The 20,481-nt window shown below is 51.3% G+C and overlaps 1 protein-coding gene and 1 long non-coding RNA gene across 4 annotated transcripts; one reads left to right on the top strand and one right to left on the bottom strand.

The window, feature by feature from the left end:
- Window positions 1–204: 204 nt before the first annotated feature.
- MEOX1 (mesenchyme homeobox 1) lies at window positions 205–18,017 on the bottom strand. Of its 3 annotated transcripts, XM_084748133.1 has the most exons (4): window positions 17,959–18,017; window positions 17,180–17,378; window positions 2,833–3,008; window positions 205–1,421 (listed from the first exon to the last, which is right to left on the bottom strand). In XM_084748133.1, exons 1-4 carry the CDS (start codon window positions 17,971–17,973, stop codon window positions 1,299–1,301), a joined length of 513 nt encoding a protein of 170 aa, XP_084604259.1. In that variant the 5' UTR covers window positions 17,974–18,017; the 3' UTR covers window positions 205–1,298. The 3 variants fall into 3 exon arrangements, with proteins under 3 accessions (XP_084604259.1, XP_084604258.1, XP_084604260.1); XM_084748132.1 differs by lacking the exon at window positions 17,959–18,017 and having other exon boundaries at window positions 17,180–17,724; XM_084748134.1 differs by lacking the exons at window positions 2,833–3,008; window positions 17,959–18,017 and having other exon boundaries at window positions 17,180–17,724.
- On the top strand, window positions 5,508–17,098 carry LOC311578278. Its single transcript, XR_014772807.1, has 4 exons — window positions 5,508–5,647; window positions 8,237–8,363; window positions 8,799–8,890; window positions 16,961–17,098. It is a non-coding gene; the product is annotated as an uncharacterized lncRNA (long non-coding RNA).
- Window positions 18,018–20,481: the final 2,464 nt, after the last annotated feature.

Genomic DNA, 20,481 nt, shown 5'->3' on the forward strand with positions numbered 1-20,481 from the left:
AGAGCAGCAAGTGCTCCTTGCACTGCGCCATCTCTCTAGCCCTGAATCCACCTTTTGAAGAACCTGTGGGAAGGTACTTCGATCTCGGTGACTTCTCTCCTTTGCTCTGTCTAGACACTGTCTGGGATAAGCAACAACATTACACATGGGAGCTGTGACTCTGAACTCTATAAAGAAAAAGGCTGGAAACTTTGCATTTTTGGTTGATTTATTTCTCTGAAAGTTTTCTTACAAAATGAATTGACCTTGCGCAATTAGCTTAATGTAATCTTAGAAGAAGAAAAAAAAACACATGAAGTATGCTTTAAAGGAAAACGATCCTTCCTCTAAGTTGCCATCTCATCTGACGATCATTTTCCACAGCTTTTGTCTTTATGGGGGGTGGGGTGGGAAACTGGGGTTATTTTTAAACACTCATGATCAAATCTACAGGCAAGAAATTCAAATACTCGCTGACCTCTTCCTGCAACACCAGCAGGTCCTGGGAGACCCAGCATCTAATGTTGAGGCGCACAGGGGTCTCTTTCCAAGGCTGCTGTTGTCCAAGGCTGTTTGCTCACCGATTCTCACAGCAACATCCTTAGAAGCTGGGTCTGAGATCTGAGCTGCGTATGTGCGGGAACCTGGGAGATCCTCCCCCAGAACAGCTTTTGGGTTACACGCAGGTTAGGCCACAAGGCATGCATGTCACGAAGGAGGAGGCATTGCCTTCCTATCCTCATCTGCAGTCAGAGTCCCTGGGGCGCAGAGGATGCTGCAGCCCGGGGACGCTCCGTTCCAGAGGTCCGGATGCCTAGGTCCTCATCCATCGGCTCTTGTGCTGTCCCCCTCCATCCTTAGACACAGGAGCCACTTTCTAGCCTTCAACTCAGCTGTGTGAACATCTGGAGAGGGTTTTACTTCCACAAGTCACCAGCTAGTATCAAGGAAGAGATTCTGCCACGGGCCAAATGGGAGCCAGATCCAGAGGTGACCTTGGTGTAGGAGGAGGGGATGGCAGGGGAGGTAAGGGTAGCAGCCAAGAGACCCAGTAAAGCGTGTCCCAGGTGCAGTTTCTAGAGTTTGCCAGTCCGCAAGAGGGTGTGGGAAGTGGGACCCCTGGGGAAGGGGCTGTTGAAAGGGAGTGATGCTGGGAAATTCAAGGCTCCCACACACTGGGCAAGTTCACATCCTAGAGTCAGCACCGCGGTGTGCAGAGGCTGCCCCCGGGTGGGTCCGGAAGAGGTGAGGCCGGGACTGGGTGGAGGGAGTAGGAAAGGGAGTTTTCAGTCTTTCTCGATTTTGGTCTTTGGAGCATCTCACTCTGAACTTGGAGAGGCTGCGGAGTCCCCATCCTCCGGGTCCTGCTCATGTGGGGACACGGGCTGACCTCCTTTCACACGCTTCCACTTCATTCTCCGGTTCTGGAACCATACTTTGACCTGAGGGACGAAGCAAAGGGGTCAGGGTCACTCTAGGGCTATGGTGATCCCCCTTACCATGTTGCTCATGTGGGTCCAAGATCTGGACCCAACCCTCATTTCTTGTTCCCCGGCCCACCCCACCCCACCCCACGGATCCAGGGACGGAGCAGGGAAGGCACACACACAGATTTGTCTTGAGGCCTGCCTGTATCTCCAGACATCAGGCAGAGGTGGGAAGTCTCTGATAATCACTCTATATTGGCCCCCCCTTTACATGCCCTGCCCTCTTCCCGTCAATTGTCCCCCAACATCCCAGCCTGTAATCCCCAAAAGCCTGGCAACAGACCACCACTGGCCTCATCCTTCGGCACATCGATAAAGCATCTTTTAGTTTCTGTAGCTCTGAATCTGACCTTCATTATCACATGACATTAGGACCATTGCAAAGATGGCAACCCAGGGGTCACAGGGGTCAGGGCATGGCAGAGGCAATGATTCCAATCTGAGCCTTCTGATTCAAAAATCCCACACTCCTGCAGAACCCCTCAGCAGCTGGAGGCGACTATTAGTTGTTGTTAATACCACGGTTATGCTGCACAAAAGCAGGTGTGATGCTTCAAGGAAACACGCAAACCAAGGGCCAGGGACCAGTTCCTCAGTGTCCTGGGACCCGGCTGCACATCTGTGTCACCTAAGAACTGACTTCTGATGACTATTCCCATACCCACTCAATATTACTGCAAAACTGTTCCCTGGAATCCAAATTGTATTTTAACCATTTGTGGTTGTTGTTGGTTTTATTTAATTGGGGTCTCATATAGCCCAGGCTGGCCTTGATACCATGATATGATACCATGCCCTGTTTGTGGTGTGAGGATTAAACCCAGGGCTTCCTGCATGCTAAGCAAGCGCTCTACCAACAAGTTGCATTCCTACCCCATCTTTTGATTTCTTTCAAGACAGTTCCTTAGGCTAGCCTCAAGCTCACTGTGTAGCCCAGGGTAGCCTTGAACTCACAATCCTCCTGCCTCTCTGCCTCTCAAATGCTGGGATTGCATGTGAATGCCACAACACCCGGCATGCAGAGCCTCCATTTAAACCCTTGCCTAAGTGAAGCTGAGGCAGATGCTGATTCAAGTTTTGGGGGAGAAAAAAGAATCAGATCTCAGATGTCCCTAGTCCCCCTGTTCACATGAGAAACACCTGGGGGAACCTGGGAAAGAGTGGGCTGCGCAACCTCCATCCCAGGCCAATTACAGTAGTCTCCACGGGCGGAACTCCCATCATTCCCTGGGATGGCTGCCTGTCAGGTGAGAACCACTATCTGGGCAGAGGAAAGGAAGGGGGTCTAGCCAGGAGTGACAGGAAGGGAGGTGAGGAGGGAAGTGAGCAGCCAGCACTGGAGCGCTGCCATGCGCCTGGGCCCCACCTGCCGCTCCGAAAGGTCCAGGTTGACAGCGATCTCGTATCTACGGAGCCGCGTCAGGTAGTTATGGTGGGCGAATTCAGCCTCTAGCTCCCGCAGCTGCTCCTTGGTGAAGGCTGTCCTCTCCTTCCGGGCCTTGCTGCCGCCTTCTGGCTTTCCTCCTCCGTTCTCCTGGTTATCTGTGAAGAGAAGGCCCCAAACGGGGGAGAGATGAGTGGGCTGAGAGAGCTCCGGCCCTTCCATTTGTCTATAAACATCGGGGCAGCATTTCCTGGTCTCTTGGTTTTTTTTGTTTTTGTTTTTGTTTTGGTTTGGTTTGGTTTTTTAAGTACACTGAGAAGCTGTGGTGTCCTTCATTCCCTCTAGCATCTTGCCTTAAGGTGGTCAAAGACTGCTGGTCTGTGCCCAGTCTTAGGTATACACTGCCCACCCCTCCCCCAACCCGTGCCAGATTTTCCCTCCCCAAGGCACATGAAGCAGGGCTTCGCTGTGTAAAGTCTGTGGCCCCAGCCTGATTCCAGGAGGAAGACAAACCAAGTTCCCAGGAAGGGAGGTGTGGCTGAGGGGCACCCTACAGCTTTGCCAAGGGATTTTGGCTATTTTGCTATTCGTGCCTGGTCTGGACAAGGCACTCAGCAGTAAGACAAGGAAAGGGGAGGGCTGCCGGCCACTAGACCTGCGGCATCACCTTCCATCGGAGACTTGTATGAAATAGAAATCACCACCATCACCGCCGAATCAGAAACTCTGTGGGAGCAGGATGGGAAAGTCAGCTACGTGTGTGTGTGTGTGTGTGTGTGTGTGTGTGTGTGTGTGTGTGCGTGCGTGCATGGAGGCCAGAGGTGACATTGGCTGTCCTTCTATGTCACTCTCTAACTTAGGCTTTAGTTTTATTATTATTTATTGGGGGGGGGGTGTGCTCAGAGAACAGCTCCTGGGAGTTGATTCTCTCTACTCATTGTGTGGTTCCAGAGACTGAACTTAGATTGTTAGGCTCTTCAGTACCTTTTCTTTTCTTTCTTTCTCTTTCTTTCTTTCTTTTGACAAGGTCCTTCACTGAACCTGGAGCTAGCCAGTTTGGCCAGACCCCAGGGATCCTCCTCTCTCTATCTGCTCAGTCCTAGGATCACAGGCATTTATCACTATGTCCAGGATTTAAAAAAAAAAAAAAAAAAAAAGATGGCTGCTGGGGCTTGAACTCAGGTCTGTGTGCTTGTGCAACAACCACTTTATTCATAGAACCATCACCCGCCCCAGCCCCTCAGCAGCCTGTTTTGACAAGCCCTCCTGATCATTCGAGTTTATACACCACTGCTTTAGGACCAGATTGCTGGAATGTGCCCCGGGGGCTCCAGCGGTATCACCAGGATGAGGGAGTTGGTCACACACACACTGGCATCAGCCCCAGAAGGCTGAATGTGGAGAACCATCTGGAACCATGTTAGACATGGGGGTGGGGGTGGGGGGCTCAGTCCTAACCCATGACAGGGCCAAGAAACAGTGTCTCTGCCTGCGCTTACTTCAACCCAACCGAGTGGTTTCAGTCTTACAGACTCAAACACCAAACACCAAACACAGGAACACCTTTACCTAACCACTAAGTGTTGGAGGCTGGAGTCAGCCCCAGGCGTTTGGTTCACACATGGTTCCAATGTGAGGTATCTCTGAAGAGTTTACAAACTCTGAAGCCTGGAGCGGATGGAAGGGATTGCATCTAGGACGAGAGGGCAGATGCCTTCTTTGAACAGCAGGCAACTGTGCCTCTCCCTTAGCAGCCAGCAATGGCAGAGAGGCCACAGGCAGGGGACTAACACACCTGCACAATTAACTGACAGTCAACAACGTTGGACAGCCAACTGCCACAGAAACCCTTCCTGCCTGGGGACGGAGGCTCTCTCTTCCATGCCTCTCTTTTACTCTTGGAGACCTTAGGTGGGGAAATGATACTTTCTGTGAGCTGTGCCCTATCTACTTTCTTTTCTTTCTTTCTTTCTTTCTTTCTTTCTTTTTGTTTTTTGTTTTTTTTTTTTTTTCGAGACAGTGTCTCTCTGTGTAGCCTTGGCTGTCCTGGACTCTTTGTAGACCAGGCTGGCCTTGAACTCACAAAGATTCACCTGCCTCTGCCTCTCGAGTGCTGGGACTAAAGGCATGCGCCACCAAGCCCAGCTGCCCTATCTACTTTCATTCCCTCAAGAGAACTGACCCACAAGGAGCTGAGGCCCTGGGTCCTCCAGAGGCTTGGCTGGGTGGAAGGACACAAGCAGGACGAGTCAGGCAAGGGAAAACAGAAGCCAGCTTGTGGAGATGGCTGGGGACCCCACTTTAACCCCGGAGATCCCGGCTGTTTCCCTTCTCAGGCAACCCATTTGTACTTAAAGGTTTTGTTTTGTTGTTTGTTTGTTTTGTTTTGTTTTAGCTGTTATCCCATTATCTGGCTGCCAGGGAAGGGGAGAAAGGCTCAGGAGGGTGTAGGAAGGCCCAGGGAGTGGAGTGAGTGAGGGCGCTTAAGGCTCAGTTCCAGACAGGGTCCAACGGTGGCTGCGCTCCCCCACCCTGCAAGCAGGCCAGCGGACAGACAGAGGAGCCACGTGGGCTTCTTGCCCAGTGGCCGCTGGCTCCTGGCCGGAGAAGGCAGGCCCAGACCCCGCCCGGATGCCTGAGCGTGGGTTGGACGGGAAGGACGTGCAGTCCCAGGGCGGGTCCCCCAGGAGTCCTCCGGCCTTGGTGGCTGCCAGCACCGCTAACCCTGCTGGCGGCGGGCCCGGGAAGGTCGGTCACGCAGCGGATGCGAATGCCTCCCCGGAGCACATCTCAGCCGGTGAGGCCAGGAAGCCGAGGGGGACCGCTGAGATTCAGGGTGTCCACAAACTCCTGACCGGGGGAACAGGGGTCGGGGGTGGGGGACGGGACGGGACAGCACGGGAACCGGACAGAATGGGACGACGGATGCTTCCCAGCTTCTCCTTGTCACAGCTGCAGGGAGTTGATAGGCCCGGGGTTTACAGTACGGATTCAATCTCTTTTCCAAGAAATTGGAGAAAATAAAGTACATCTATCCAAAGCTTTTTCTTCCTTTCTTTCTCTCTTTCTTTCTTTCTTTCTTTCTTTCTTTCTTTCTTTTTTTAAGATAGAATTTCAGGTCGTGTAGGCTGGCCTCAACTTTGAGAGGTAGTGGAAGATGGCCATGAACTATTTATTATTCATCTTCCTGCCTCCAGCTCCCAAGTGCTGTAGGTCTATAGTCAATGCACTACCCCGGCCTGGCTTTCCAAGGCTAATCTCAAAAACACAACACCAGGGCCATGGTCTCCTAGTCTTCGGGAAGACCTGGATAAACTAACGTGTGTGTGTTGTTCTTAAAACCTAACCTGTGGCACAAATACAGCATATTAACTGTTCCAACGTTTCAATTCCATGAGATGCCATTGAAAAATCTGAGATTAAAAAAAAAAACGTAAAAAATAAAAAATAAAAATCTGAGATGGGATTAGTATCAGCTGAGCTTTCCTCTTTCTTCCTTCCTTCCTTTCTTTCTTTCTTTCTTTCTTTCTTTCTTTCTTTCTTTCTTTCTTTCAACTTTAGACAGGGACAATTTGTGCTGCCCAGACTTGCCTGAACATGATGGTTTGCTTGCTTCAGCCCTGTCAGTGCTGGAGTCACACATGTGACCGTGCCTGGCTAACAGCTGCCTTGCTCTCTGCAGTCAGATGTACCCACTTCCTCAGTCTTCATGGAAAGACCCCACTGCCAGTGGCTGCTCAGTTAGGCCCTGTTTCTTGGCATGGTTGGGTGGGTTAGCCTCCATCCTCTGGCCAATGCTGTCCCCGCCCCCCAGGGTTGTGACCGCTTTTCAGTGCCTGACCTTTAGGCAGTATTTGTTAAACTGCTCCTGGGTAGAGGGAGGAAGCAGGTTAAAGGAGGCTCACCTGACTAAAGCCAAGGTTCTCAAGCCTAACATCAGACTCTCCATCTTTAGACTGGATGCCCTCAGGCAGGGTCTGGAAATGGAGCACAGCCTGTCTCCCTAGGGATCCTCAGATCACCACTTCCGGGGTTTACATCCACATCTACCTCCCTCTTCTCTCAGGCCTGCCTCGGTGTGCACAGCAGCCCCGGCCTATCATACCACAGAACAACTCCCTATGCCCCGAAGTCCCAAACACAACCCTCCCTAGAAAGAAGAGCTGGGAGGGAGGGAGGGCACCCCTTCGCAGGGGGTCGAGGACCCGATCGCATGGGACCTGCCATGGAGACTGGCCCTCTCCTGCATCCCACTGTCCTGACTTGGGTTCTGACATTTCAATACTGCATTCATGCCACGATGAGGATGCTCGTGTCCCATCAAGTTTCCCAGAGTGGGGATAAACTCTTTTCACTGTCACACATGACGAGATGGCCACAAGTATGAGGAGGAGCTAGGAAATGGAAGCGGGAGTTTGTCTTGCAACAGGATGAAAAAGCCTGTAACATTTTAACAAGACAAGACTTGTGAGGATTCCCGCCCCCAACCCCCCCCCCCTGCCCACTTCCCCGCCCCCTTCTTCCAACCTGAGGTGTACAACTCACAGGCTCAGGCTCACAGTTCATATGCACAGGACTCGGGCACCTGACAATAGAGCACATCTTTCAGTTTTTAAAAGTGTTATGTATGTGGAATTTTTGTCTGCATGTATGTGTGTGCATCGATGTGTGTGCCTGGTGCCTGCGGAAGCCAGAAGAGGGCATGAGATCCCCTGGAACTGGAGGCTGTTAGCTTCTGTTTAGGTGCTGGGAAAGGAAAGCTGGTCCTCTGGAGGAACAGCCAGCTCTCTTAACCTCTAATCCATCTCTTCAGCCCCAACACCGGGTCATCTTTGTTAAGAGCCTGCCCTTCCGTCTCGGGGTCTCAGTTTTCCCATGTGTAAAGTAGTAGAGTTGGATGAGGTTCTCGCTGCTGTGAAGAATTGATGTCCGGGTTCTCTCCCAAACCAGGAGCCCAACACCCTCCTGTGGGGGTGGGGTAGACTGGGGGGGGGCGCGGAGTTTCCCCTAATCCTTTTTGCTTTTCCTCACCTGGCCTGGAGGAACTGGAGGCCCTTCACCATTGTTTAGCCCTCCCCCTTGCTCCCCTGAGTCACATCTGAGGTTTTGCTCATTGTTTTATTTTTTATTATTATTTATTTTTATTTATTTATTTTTTTGAGACAGGGTTTCTCTGTGTAGTCTTGGCTGTCCTGGACTCGCTTTGTAGACCAGGCTGGCCTCGAACTCACAGCGATCCGCCTGCCTCTGCCTCCCGAGTGCTGGGATTAAAGGCGTGCGCCACCACCGCCTAGCTTGCTTATTGTGTTATTACAAAGGTCCCTCTCATCTTTCCACAGCCCTCTACCCAAAGATCAGCATACACTGAGGAGTTTCTCTCCCACAGGCAGAGCTTCTGTTCCTGGCCCAGTGGAGGGGAGTTATGTTGGTGGAGGCATCTGAGAATCCACTGGACGGCCTGGGCTTTGGCACCTGCAGGTACTGGCCTCAGGGAGGAGCTTTCCTGACCTCAGGTGAGTCTCCCAGCAGTTCTTCAAGTCCTGCCAGCCTCCTCACTTGCAAAGCAAGACTAGCTACACCTACCACGAGCACAAGGCTGCTCAGAGGGCAAAACGACACCGATGATGTGTCAACCCATTGGATGGTACTTGTCACGCAGTTGAGCCTGTCTGAAAGAACTGGCAGCAGAGATTCTGTTGGACGTGATGTTTGAAAGATGATTTTACAGACGTAGAGAAGGGTGATCAGAGGATTCTGTATCCCCAGATCTGTATGCAAAGGATGCCTGCATGCCCACCTACCACCCGCCCTCCCTCCCTTCCTTCCTCCCTTCTTCCCTCTCTCCTTCCTTCCTTTCCTTCCCTGACAGGGGACAGGCTGTCCCTGAGCTCACTATGTATTTCAAACTGTCCTATGTATTCAAATTTACATTGACCCTTCTGCCTCAGCTTCCCAAGAACGGGGATTACAGGCACGGGATAAGGATGTTGGTCAAGCTGGGTCTCTGGAGTGACACCTTTCCCATCTCCACTTCTGTTTGGTAAGTCAGCGGCCGTGGCCACCACCAGCTACTGTTGCTTGAGCCTTCCATGGGACTCATGCTTGTAGGCACTGTGACAGGGTAACCCTCACCATTCAGGACTGAGGAGGGAGGAGGTGAGCACACTGCTGGCTTCCTCTGTGGTTAGCGTCCAGGAGCTGCCCAGCCCTCTGATCAACCAGGACCACAAGGGGACACACAAGAGACACACAGAGAAACGCAAACAGGATGTATGGGTGATTGTGGTTCCCTTCCTGAGCTTTTATATCAGCCCTGGGAAATCATTTCAGAAGTAGCTGCCAGACTTGGCAGTGTTTCCTAAAGTTAGCAGACAGCCTTATCAGGGTGACGGAGAGGGTCAGACAGACTCTGTGGAACATGCCTCTTTGGAGTGCTATACCTCTGCTCCCCAAGTCTGTCTCGCCATTTTGCATAATTCCTAACACACCAGGGGAGAACGCATGATCTGTGTCCAAGTAGCATTTTGCAGTGGATCAAATGTTTCCTTCTCCCAGACCAGAAACTTCTTTTGAGCTTTCATATTGACCCCCAGGATCATAGAATGGTGGAGCTGAAAGGAAAGGGACCCAGGGATGATTTTGTGTCACTTGCTGATTTTCCAGATAAGCAGAGAGCAAGAGGTCTGTCTAAGGACACACAGCAAGTTAGTGGAAGAGTGGAGTCCACGCCTGGTTTCCTGTATCCTCTTATTAGTGTTATCATCTTTTCTTTTTGATAGAACCCAGGCCTCATATATGCTAGGCAAGTGCTTTCCCACTGAGCCACACTCCGGCCTCTCTCCTGTTATTCGGTGCGGCAGGAAAGGCTTCCATGGGCCCGCTGAACAGATAGAGAGATTAAGGACTAGGGGTAAGGCACTGCCACCTGTCACACTACCTCCAGGGACTGGTAAGCTAGAGGCTGTACTCTAGGTGCTCTGGGGACAATGTCTGGGTCAGGGTCTAGCTCTGTTTCACTGGGGCTCCCCCAGGGAGGAGAGAAGAAGGGTCTATTTGGGGTGAGACCTTGGCAAGCCCCCTGAAAGAGGAATCTGTGGCTTTCTTGAGCTGCCTCAGATTCCTGGCCACACCCCTCAGCTCTGATGCCTTCAGGAAGAAGGAGCGTGGGAAAGTCCCCTGAGGTAGGCAGGAATCAGACAGGGGCAGTGAGCGTCCGGTTGGGTATTTGCATCTGGGACCTTCCTGGCTTCCTGGGCTCAGCTCGACGTATTCACCAGGTGCTACAGCAGCCCAGTGGCCTGACCCCGTCACGGTCCAGCTTCAGGAAGAGACATGAAGCCCCCAGTGGTGGGTGGTGGGGCCCAGGAATTTACGGCAGGGAGAGGGCAGCCGACCCTTCTGGAAAGGGAATGCCTAGTGCCAGGGTAGTTGTCACCAAGATTCCCTGCTGGCATGGAGTTGTGAGGGCATCTGCAGATGTTAATCCCTCGCCCCCTCCCCCGCCTAACTCCCAGATTCTTACTGTTCTACGAGCAAACCCTCATGTTTACCAAAATGACGTTTGTGTAACCTTGCCTCCAGATTATCCCTAATTGGCTAAATAAAGTTGCCTACATGCCTGGGCAGGGCAGAAGAGAGGTAGGTGGAGCGCGGTGGGTTCTCGGACTTGGAGGACATAAGCTCACAGGAGGGGACAGAGAGGAGGAGGAGGGAGGAGGAGGAGGAAGAGGGTCGCCATGAGTTAGCTTGGAGAGACGCACATGGCCGGGAGGAGCCTGCTCTGAGGGTCCGCATGGCTGCTGAGAAGCAGCCCAGATGGAAAGCGTATGCAAGTACTTATATTAATTTGGGCGGGAAGTAGCCCAGTTACGTGTGTTAAAGTAAATGGCATTGGGTGTGGGGCTGGGAGATAATAAGATAGCTTAAGGGGTTAATTTCTGCCCAGTCCAGCGGATAGGCATATTAAAAATGTAACAGCTGTCTGTGTCTTTTATTGATTGATTGATAGTGGGTTATTAACTGCCATAATAATTATATCGATTAATAGCAAATATTAATAACCAGTTAACCACAACATGAGGGTGGGCATGATGGAGAGAGGAGGACTGGGCCATGAGTGGCTGTGGGGATTGTAGAAGGTGCAGTGAGCTGAAGGATGGGTGCTGTTGGCATGGGAACAGCCTGCCCCCTAGGTTGCTTAGCAACCTCTGACATCATCACCTGCTCACCACCTAGTGTGCACCAGGGCCCCAGGATAAAAGACACTTTCTCTAAGGGAGCCCCCCTTTTCTGTCTGTCTGTCTTTCTGTGTCTGTCTCTCCTTACCCTCATGGCCCACGCAGGTCCCAACTCCTCTCCCATTTCTCTTCTCTCCAAATATATCTCTCCACCTCATATCTGCCGTGCCATCTCATTTTAAAATCATAACATTGGTGCTGAAACCCGGGACTCGAACCAGGTCCTTTGAAAGAGCAGGCAGCCCAATTGGCTGCTAAGCTGATAACAGGTGCAGGAGGCGGAGGTGACGGCAATGGAAGGATCAATGTGCGCGCATATATGTGCTTGTATATGTCCACTCTACCCGACCCGTGTGCGTGTTTCTAGAGAGCAGACCCAGGTCCTCACAAGCCACAATCGGGGGCAATCTGTGAAATGGCACACTAGCTATGAGAAACGGTATGAAGGGTCCTCAGAAAGTTAAACATAGGGAATGGAGAGATGGCTCAGCAATTTGTTGGGGTTCAGACCCGGGAGAGGCAGCTGGGGTGCCTATTTAATATACCAAAGCAGACCTGGCCTCCGGGTTCTCCCAGCATCCCTAAATCCCTAGCTGTTTCAGGGGCGGCTGGATTACCACGCCCTCTTACCCTGAACTTGCCATCCCTGGGAGTGGGCCGTTCACTAAATAATTCAGACATTTTGGTTCACTCTCCCCACCCCTGCATTCCTCCTCTCTCTCTTCATGTGTGCTTTCTCCCCAGTCTCACTTTTCTGTCTCCCTGTCTGCATCTGCATGGTGACTTCCCTGAACTCCTGTGAGACCAATGAACCCGCCCAGGAGCTGTCCCCAATTAAACCTGCCTTTGTATACTCTTAATCTGGCTGGAATAGGCTTATTCTAACACCTATCACAGTTAAGAGTACTTGCTGCAAAGTCATGAGGACTGAAGTCTGGGTACCAGAAGCCAGATAACTAGCTGAGCACCTTGCAAATGCCTGGAACTCTAGGTCGGAGGGAACTGACGCCCTCTTCTGGCTGTTTTACACATAGGCACATGCGTGCGCGCGCGCGTGCACACACACACACAAGTACAAGCCTTTTTAAAAATTAAATATAGAAAGACTATATGATCCAACAGTTGCAGTTGTAGGTAAACATCTAAAAGTGTAAATAGATACGTGTACAACCATTTCCTAAGGCACTAGCTACAATAGCCTAGTGATGGAAGCAGCTTCAGGTCTGTCAGCAGATGACCAGGTACGGGAAATGTAGCACAAACACACAATGGAAGAGTACTCAGCCTTAAAAGGAAGAAATCCCTATCATGTGCAACAATGTTAACTGAACTTGAGGGCTGACTGGTTCAGGAAAGATAGACCTGTTGCCAGTGCCAGCCACGGAGAGGAATAAGGCAGTAACAAAAATGACAGCAGCTTTGCAACCCATGTATTGACACCTGTAACACCTAAACTCCTACTGAGAAGCAGGCAGCTGCCAGGGGGTTGGGGGCCTGTTCCAAAGAGAAGCATCATTTTGCAAGATGGAACAGTTCTGGAAATCTGTTCTACATAGCTGATCTGCGGTTGGCTTCTGTAAAAGGTCATTTCAAAACTATAAAGATGCCGGATTTTATGCTGTGGGTTTTGGACCACAAGAAGAAGAAGAAAAAAAAAAGATTAAAATCACCCAGCTAAGACATCTCGGTCAAGTCGCTACAAAGTTGCAAGCCACAGCCAGAAAATCAGCTTAGGCCCTAGAACTACACTGTTGAAGCTCCCTTGTTTGGAGACAGTTCTCTCTGGGTAGCTCAGGCTGGCCTCAGCCTTGCTAGTCTCCTTCCTACTGTGATTTCAGGCGTGCCCAACACTCTGAGCGAAGTGTCAGCTTTCTGACGGTAGCTCTCGTTGATGTGATGCTGTGTGCAGTTACAGCCGTAGGTTTTAAACAGGCACAAAGTATGATCGGAAAGGGTGGCTTTAGAGAGGAATATCAAAATGTGGAGATTTCGAGGTGGGAAATCAGGGCAAAAGGGCAAAGTCAATGAGGAAGGAAGAAAAGGCAAGATGTGTGGGAAGGCCAGTACAAGGTGTGACTCTGTAGAAAGTGAGGAAGAGGAGAAGGAGGAGGAGGAGGAGAGCGGTGAGGGAGAAAAAGAAGAGAGGAGAAAGTGTGAAGGAAAAGAAGGGGGCAGAGAGAGGGGTTATAGAGGGATAATGAAGGCTTTGGGTAGTTGAGCAGGGCACTAGAGATCAGATCTCGGAGAAGAGGATTTGGGGCAGGAGAGATGCAGAACGAGACACTGAAGGATGCTACGACAGGCAGGTCTGACAAAGGCGGGGCTTGCTCGATTGAGGATGGGGGCGCTGACACCCGGAGCGCCCAGTACTATTCCCAGATAGCGGCGCAGCTTCCCGGTAGCCGCGCCGGGTCACACTCAACCTTCCCTTGAACCCCGTCAGGAAATCACCGAGAAATATCCCATTCACATAAATTAAAGACGATTACTGTAGTAGCCTGACAGTTTAGGGGAAAACGGCAGTGGCTTCGCAGCTGTCCCTGCCAGTAGGGATCTTTCACACCCCTGGCCAGGGCTGGGGGTCGGGGTGGGGGTGGGGGCAGTAGGTAAAACAAGACTGCACTGCGGGTCTCCGAGACCTCTCGGCGTGGGGGAGGGGCACCGGCTTTCTTGATCATTTACTGCAGAGAATCTGCTTCGCTTCTGTGGGAAGCAGGGTGGGGAGTGGAGGCGGGGGGCGGGGTGATGGGGGGAATGGGGGGTGGGAGGAGCTGGTGATGGAGAGGGGTGCAGAGTCCGTGGCTGGAGCCTCCAGGGCCAGACACTGTGCGGCATAATTTGACACCTGCTTCGTCCCCTACCTCCCAGCACACCTCCACAGCTCCGACCGAAGCTTTAATGGATCACTACTGGATTTTAGGACAAAGAGATTGTGAGAAGTTCACATGTGCCACCGACCCGGGGCATTTCTGAGACACTATAACACTATAGCTGGAATATTCAATTCTACTGTTCCCACCAATACAGGGATATTAGCCATTAAAAAAGGAGGGGGTCTCATGTACCCCCAGGTTAGCCTGGAACGCTATCAAGCTGAAAACCATCTTGATTTCTGATTCTCCTGCCCCCCGCACCCCATGTTGGGATTCCAGGCTCTCAATACGCCATCTTATTTGTGAAGTATTGAGGATCAAACCCCGGAGATTTCAGGCATGCTCTAGCGCTCTGCCCTCTAAACTCCACCCTTCCATCATCCCCACCCACACCCACCCTATGTTCTAAAGCAGTGGTTCTCAACCTTCCTGATGCTGGGACCCTTTAATAGAGAGTTTCCTTGCTACTTCTTAACTGTAACTTGGCTATTGTTATGGATTGCAATGTAAGTATATTTGTTTTCCGATGGTCTTAGGCAGCCCACAGATTGAGAGCCAGTATTCTAAAGACTAGTCTAAGGCGTAGGGACTTGATGCCAGTCACAGCTGCTATCAAACGTTTGTTATGCAGCAGATGCAATGTGAAATTTTCAGTTCCTTACTTTCCCAGATTCTCTGGCACTGGGAAGTAGCATGGTTACATCCCCCTTTTCAGCTCAGGCTCTTCGGTGGGTTCCTAGGATCCCCCTCATAGTAATTTATGATTAACAACAACAAAAGTATTAATTAGAGGATCTGGGGGTGCCTAAAATTGCCAGAGTAACTCGAGGGCTTTTCTGTGTGGGCTTGTCTCTTGAGATTTCCAGATTTCGGCAGCCAGTTGTGAGCCTTGCCAGTGGCATCCCCCGCCCCCAAGCCCCACGAGGCTCTTAGGAAGCTGACCCTCCTGCCTCTTCCTTCCTCCGCCGTTAAATTCCAAAGGTTGACACGAGCACCTGGGCAATAAAGATCTCCCCACTGACGGGCCACATGGGATGGAGGGAAAGCCAGTTCACCGGGGCCCCACTCCTGCTGTCTGTTTCCACTGCTGATCTGGAGGAACCCCAAGTGAGAGGACCCAGCACACCCCCGGCCCCCCACCCCCATGCGTGGGAGTCTTCCCAGGTCAGAGGCTGACTTTTTTAATGAGCCACGTGCGTGCGTGCGTGCGTGCTCGCTCTCCAAAGCCCAGCTATTGGCTTCTCTCCATTTGGGCTTTGCTGAGACTTAGGGACAGTGAAAGAGTTTGTCTGAGCCCAGCAATCTCCTAGCTCCTTTTCCCCACGCCCTTGGCCCTCGGTGTACGGAAAGAGTCTGAAAGCCCCAAGATGTCCACAGAGCTGAAGGAGCAGGAGCGGCACTACCAAAGAGAGCTGCGGCCCTAGGAGGAGGGGCCAGGCCGGCACAAGCTCTACCCATCCCACTCAGTAGACCTCCCGCTGAGTTACTCACAATGGCTGATAATACCTGTGGGTGTTTAACCACAGGGGCTCTAAAGGGTCCTTCTGTTTATCCCCTGAGGGTGCGCTGTGGATAGCACCACGTACTGTCACTACGCCCAGGAGGGGCTTCAAACCTGGCCATCAAATACCATACGGGAACTGCTGTGCAGGAATCTTCTGAAGGTGTGGGCCTTGGAGTTTAGAATCTAGGGGCTCATTTCACTTCTTAGAGGACCAAATCCCGTTCATCTGATTTCCCAGACTCCCCCAAAATAGAAAAGTACAGGTCGTGGACTTCAAGAGCTTCCTGCCTCAGTCTCCCAATGACTGGAATTACGGTCTTGTGCCACCATGTCCTGTTCTTGCAGTTGCTCCCTCAAACTGTCTCCCTTTTCACACGTGCAGAATGGAGATGCCAAAGAAGCCCGCAGCCCCACTTTCCAAACTTGTGGGACTCAAAAAATAAACTAACAACAACAACAACAAAAAACCCCAAAACTGTCTGTAGCTCCCACCACTTGGAACTTCCCTTCTTCGTCCTTCTCCCCCCTCCTTCTCCCTCAGAGCACAGCCTGCTGGTCTGCCCTTCCTCTCAGCCTGAGTTCCCCAGACATGAGTCCTCTTTTCTAGGCTCTAGTGCCCGGGCAAAAAGTGGAAACTCTGCACATGCGCACTAGGTCAAAGGGGGGCTTATGAAGATAAGGCCAGCAAGTTCTCTTTTTTCAATCAGTGCCCCCTCCAAGGTCCTCCCCTGGTTAGACCCAGTAAGTTTCAACGAGCATTCCCTATCAGGAGTACAAGAGGGTGGTGGGGCAGGAGGCTGGTGCAGGTCATTTTCTGGGCAAGGCTGGAGAGGAGGCAGGGGACCAGACAAAAGGCAGGTAGGTGGTGGGCGGGCCATAGGGGAAGACAAGGAGAAAGGCAGGGAGGTTAGAAAGGCTTTGTGATCTCTCCAGCCTCTGAGGCTCCAGCCCTCAGTAGCCACATCCTTACTGTATCCCCTGCCACGGCTGGCCTTGGCACCTGCCTCCACCCACCTGCCTTTCTGCCTTTCCCGAGGCTGCTGTGCTCCCTAAAGAGGAAGCCTTGCAGTACGGGGCTCTTCCCTGAGGCCCCACCAGACCTTGTCAAGCTGAGTTGTCCCCTAAGTCTGGATACCACTTCTGCAGTTTGCCCCAGACCCCGCTCTTTCCCTTCCCCTCACCTCTCCTGTCCATGCCAAAATCCTCCTGCCTGACTCCTCTGTCTTTGGCCTCCTGATATAGATAGAGTCCGGCCTCAAGGTGGATACCCACAGTCCCAGCCCCAGCCCGGGCCCCCAAGTCTCTATCCCGGCTGAATTCGGTAAACTCCTGCTGTGGCTCTGGGACAATTTGGAGGCTGCTTGAGGAACGGTGTGAGTCAGAGGCAGCCTAGCTTCTGGAAGAGTCCTTTGCAGCCCTCACCAGTGTGAACCCCGAGACTCCATCCCAGGTACCTTTCAAGTCCTTCCTGACCCCATAAGTAATTTTCTTTACAGAGACCCAGGGATGCTGGAGGAAAACAAAAACAAAAACAACACCTCCCATCGCCAGAGAATTCTAGAACTCCTACAGTAGATGCCCTCCTCTCCCACATTCAAGTAAGTTAGACAAATGCTTTTTTGGAGTTTACAATAAGGGCCTCTAGGCTCACCGTAGGCAAACAACTTGCCCAGGGTGACACAATAAAGGAATAGTTAAGGTCTTCCACCACCTACCTGACCTCTCTTTTTTCCTTCTGGATGATTTCGTCTCTGTTTCACTGACAATGCTCCCAAGTACCATATAGTCATCGCCGGATCCTCCTGTGGCATCTACCAGGCTTGGGCTGCCGGCCCCCATCTCTCGTGCACTCCCAGCTGGGCCTGGGTTGAGCCTTTGCCCGGCTTCAGAGATGGGGAAGTGCCAGTCAGGGGTCTGTGGGAAGGCAGGGTGTTGCTCATTGAAGATACGTTCTGCCCGGGGCAGGCTGTGTGGGGTGGCTGCCAGGCAGGAAGCAGAGAAGTCCGGGTATGCTGCTGTCGCTGGGAAATCTGATTTTTGGTGGAAGGAAAACGGGGTTGGTGGATAATGGGACAGCCCTGAGGCGCTGCTCCCTTCCGAGTGGGGGTTTCGAAGGCAGCCCCAGAGTGGGGCTGGGGGCTGGGGGTTCCTCACACAGCTGTTGGCCACCGGATCCATCTGCTGTCCGCTGCCTGCCTCAGTCTGTTCAAAGGTGTTGCACTGCACTTTTTCTATTCAGAGATTTATAATAATTATATATATATATATATATATATATATATATATATATATATAAAATAAACAGTAAAGGAAAAATGTTGAATGGAAAATTTACCTCAGGAACCAAAACAAAAATTTTGCCTCAAAGTCTACGAACACGTGGCCAGTAACACACATGTGCATGCCCACTCCTGTCCCCTGACACACGCTGGCTATTGGGGCCCCTTGTGCAGGGATTTGTTTCCTACTGTACTAAACATTTTGACTGTCCTACCTTGGACCCACCCATACTGACAAGCTCCTCCCGGAGACCCTGAGTGAATAGCTGCAGAGGGCTGGACTGGGTTGCTGAGACACACTTTTAAATCCTGCGGTGGGGAGAGAGTGACAAATTTCTGAAGTGAAATGTGAGAGAGGAGAGGGAGGGGTCAACCCACTCACACAAGGTCCCCTCCAACCAAAACCCGTGCAGGCAGCATTATCATCAGAAACCTTATACCCACATCTAATGGCATTTGCAGACGTAGACTTTTAAAGAAACATTGTCTTTTTTTTTTTTAAGGAGAGAGAGGGGAGAGAGAGAGAGAGAGAGAGAGAGAGAGAGAGAGAGAGAGAGAGAGAGAGAGAGAGAGAGAGAAAGCATTCATAAGCAAGCAAGAGAGAGAGAGAGAGAGCTCACGCACACATACATCCGCAGTCTTTTGAGTGCCTCCTGTAACACAATAAAGTTATTTTTATTGCCTTGTTAACAAAATTCCCCGAGTCTTGGATTTAGAAAAGCCTTCGGTGGAATCCAGAATCCACCAAATGCCAAATTCTGGGGAGTGAAGGGGAAAGACAAGCTTGGTGACTGCAGTGATTTAAAGCCTTTTCCCTCTCCCCAGGGGAACAGAAAAGGGAAGGGAATTACAAGTCCTCTCTCTCTCTCTCTCTCTCTCTCTCTCTCTCTCTCTCTCTCTCCCTCTCTCCCTCTTGCTCTCTCTCATCTTGGCAGCCCAGTGGCGTGGTCTGGGGTATAAAGAAAGATATACTCCAGAAATCTCTGTCCAAAGTGCCATTCTCAGTAACAATAACCACCAAAAAACAAAAACAAAAAACTGTGTCTTCTGCGTCTTTATTACCTTTAACCTCCAGCTTCTAAGCCAGAGAGCCACACTCCTCTGAGAGCCTCCAAGCCGTTTGTCTCCACAGCCAAGGCTCTTAAAGTCCCTGCAGTTTTTGGGGTCCTTCCCACCTGTTGCTCATCTCCTTCCTGACCTGCTTCCCTTTCTCAATCCCAGGAGGCATCTTTGGCACCCTGGCCATGAAGACACGAACCCAAGGTCCTCCATCCCAAAAGGAGTTCCCATGGGTTGTCCTGGCTTGTTGTATTTGGTATGAGACAGGATAGGCAGCCCTGGTGCCATTTCTCTTTGTCTACAGTTCAGTGGGTTTTTTGTTTGGTTGGTTGAGTTTGTTTTTTGTTTTTGTTGTTGTTTTGTTTTGTTTTTCGAGACAGGGGTCTCTGTGTAGCCTTGCCTGTCTTGGACTCACTTTTGTAGACCAGGCTGGCCTCGAACTCACAGCGATCCACCTGCCTCTGCCTCCCAAGTGCTGGGATTAAAGGCGGGTGCCACCACCTCCCGGCCAGTTCCGTGGTTCTTAAATGTTAACGCTGCCACCCTTTAATACAGGCCCTTATGTTGTGGTGACCACATGCATAAAATTATTTACATTGCTACCTCGTTGCTACTTGACAACTGTAATTTTGCTCCTGCTATGAATTGTAATGTAAAATCTCTCTGTTTTCTGATGACCTTAGGTGACCCATGAGAAAGGGTCATTTGACTCCAATTGAGTCCAGAGCCCACAGGTTGAGAACCTCTGGTCTGCATTCTACCAATAGCTGGCTAGCTTCTGGAGGGCTGACTTTGTTTCTTAGAGATTTCCACCACCAGCACAGAACAGCAGAGACAAGGCAACAGCCCCTGTGAATTTTGCTGGCTGGTCCCAGACACCTGGGCTCCAGGAGACGAGCAACAGTACCGGGTGAATTTAAGTCCTGAGTTTGCCTGGGACAGCACACCTCACCTCATGGGGCCTCGCTTGCTGATTTAGCCCCATACCCACAGTATGCCCCCACCCCTACCCACTGCATGCCCTCAGCAGCAGTGTTCTAGCGTGACATCTCCCAGAAGCTTGAGGCACAGAGAACCTGAGGAATCTACCCGGGTATATTATAAGGAAGGGCTTCAAGACCCAGGCAGCCTGTGCTGACTGTAGCAGCCTACCTGCCTGGGAATTTTACTTTATTAATTTATTTGTAAGTGTGTGTGTGTGTGTGTGTGTGTGTGTCTGTCTGTCTGTCTGTCTGTCTGTCTTTGCATGTGCATGGAGAGGCCAGGTGTCTTCTTTTATTGCTTTCCACTTATTTATTTTTGATACAGGGTCTCACTGTGTAGCCTTGGCTATCCTGGGACTCACTCTATAGACCATGCTGGACTTGAACTCACAGAGATCCACCTGCCTCTGTCTCCCTAATGCTGGGACTAAAAGGCGTGTGCTACCACATCCTGCCCTTCAAACATTTGGAAGGAGTGTGGGGGGACAAAGTCTCTTACTAAACTTGAGGCTTACCATTTATTTGGCTAGGCTGATTCCTTAGGACTGACCTATCTCTGACCCCGTGCTGAGGCCCGCATTACAGATATGTGCTGCCACCTCCCGGCTCAGCTTTTCCATGAGTGCTGGACATCCAGACTCGGATCCACAGACATGTGTAGCACCCACTTTACCCACTGAGAAAGAAGTTTATTAG

Source organism: Acomys minous (assembly GCF_964271855.1).
Source record: "Acomys minous genome assembly, chromosome: 12".
Taxonomy (NCBI): domain Eukaryota; kingdom Metazoa; phylum Chordata; class Mammalia; order Rodentia; family Muridae; genus Acomys; species Acomys minous.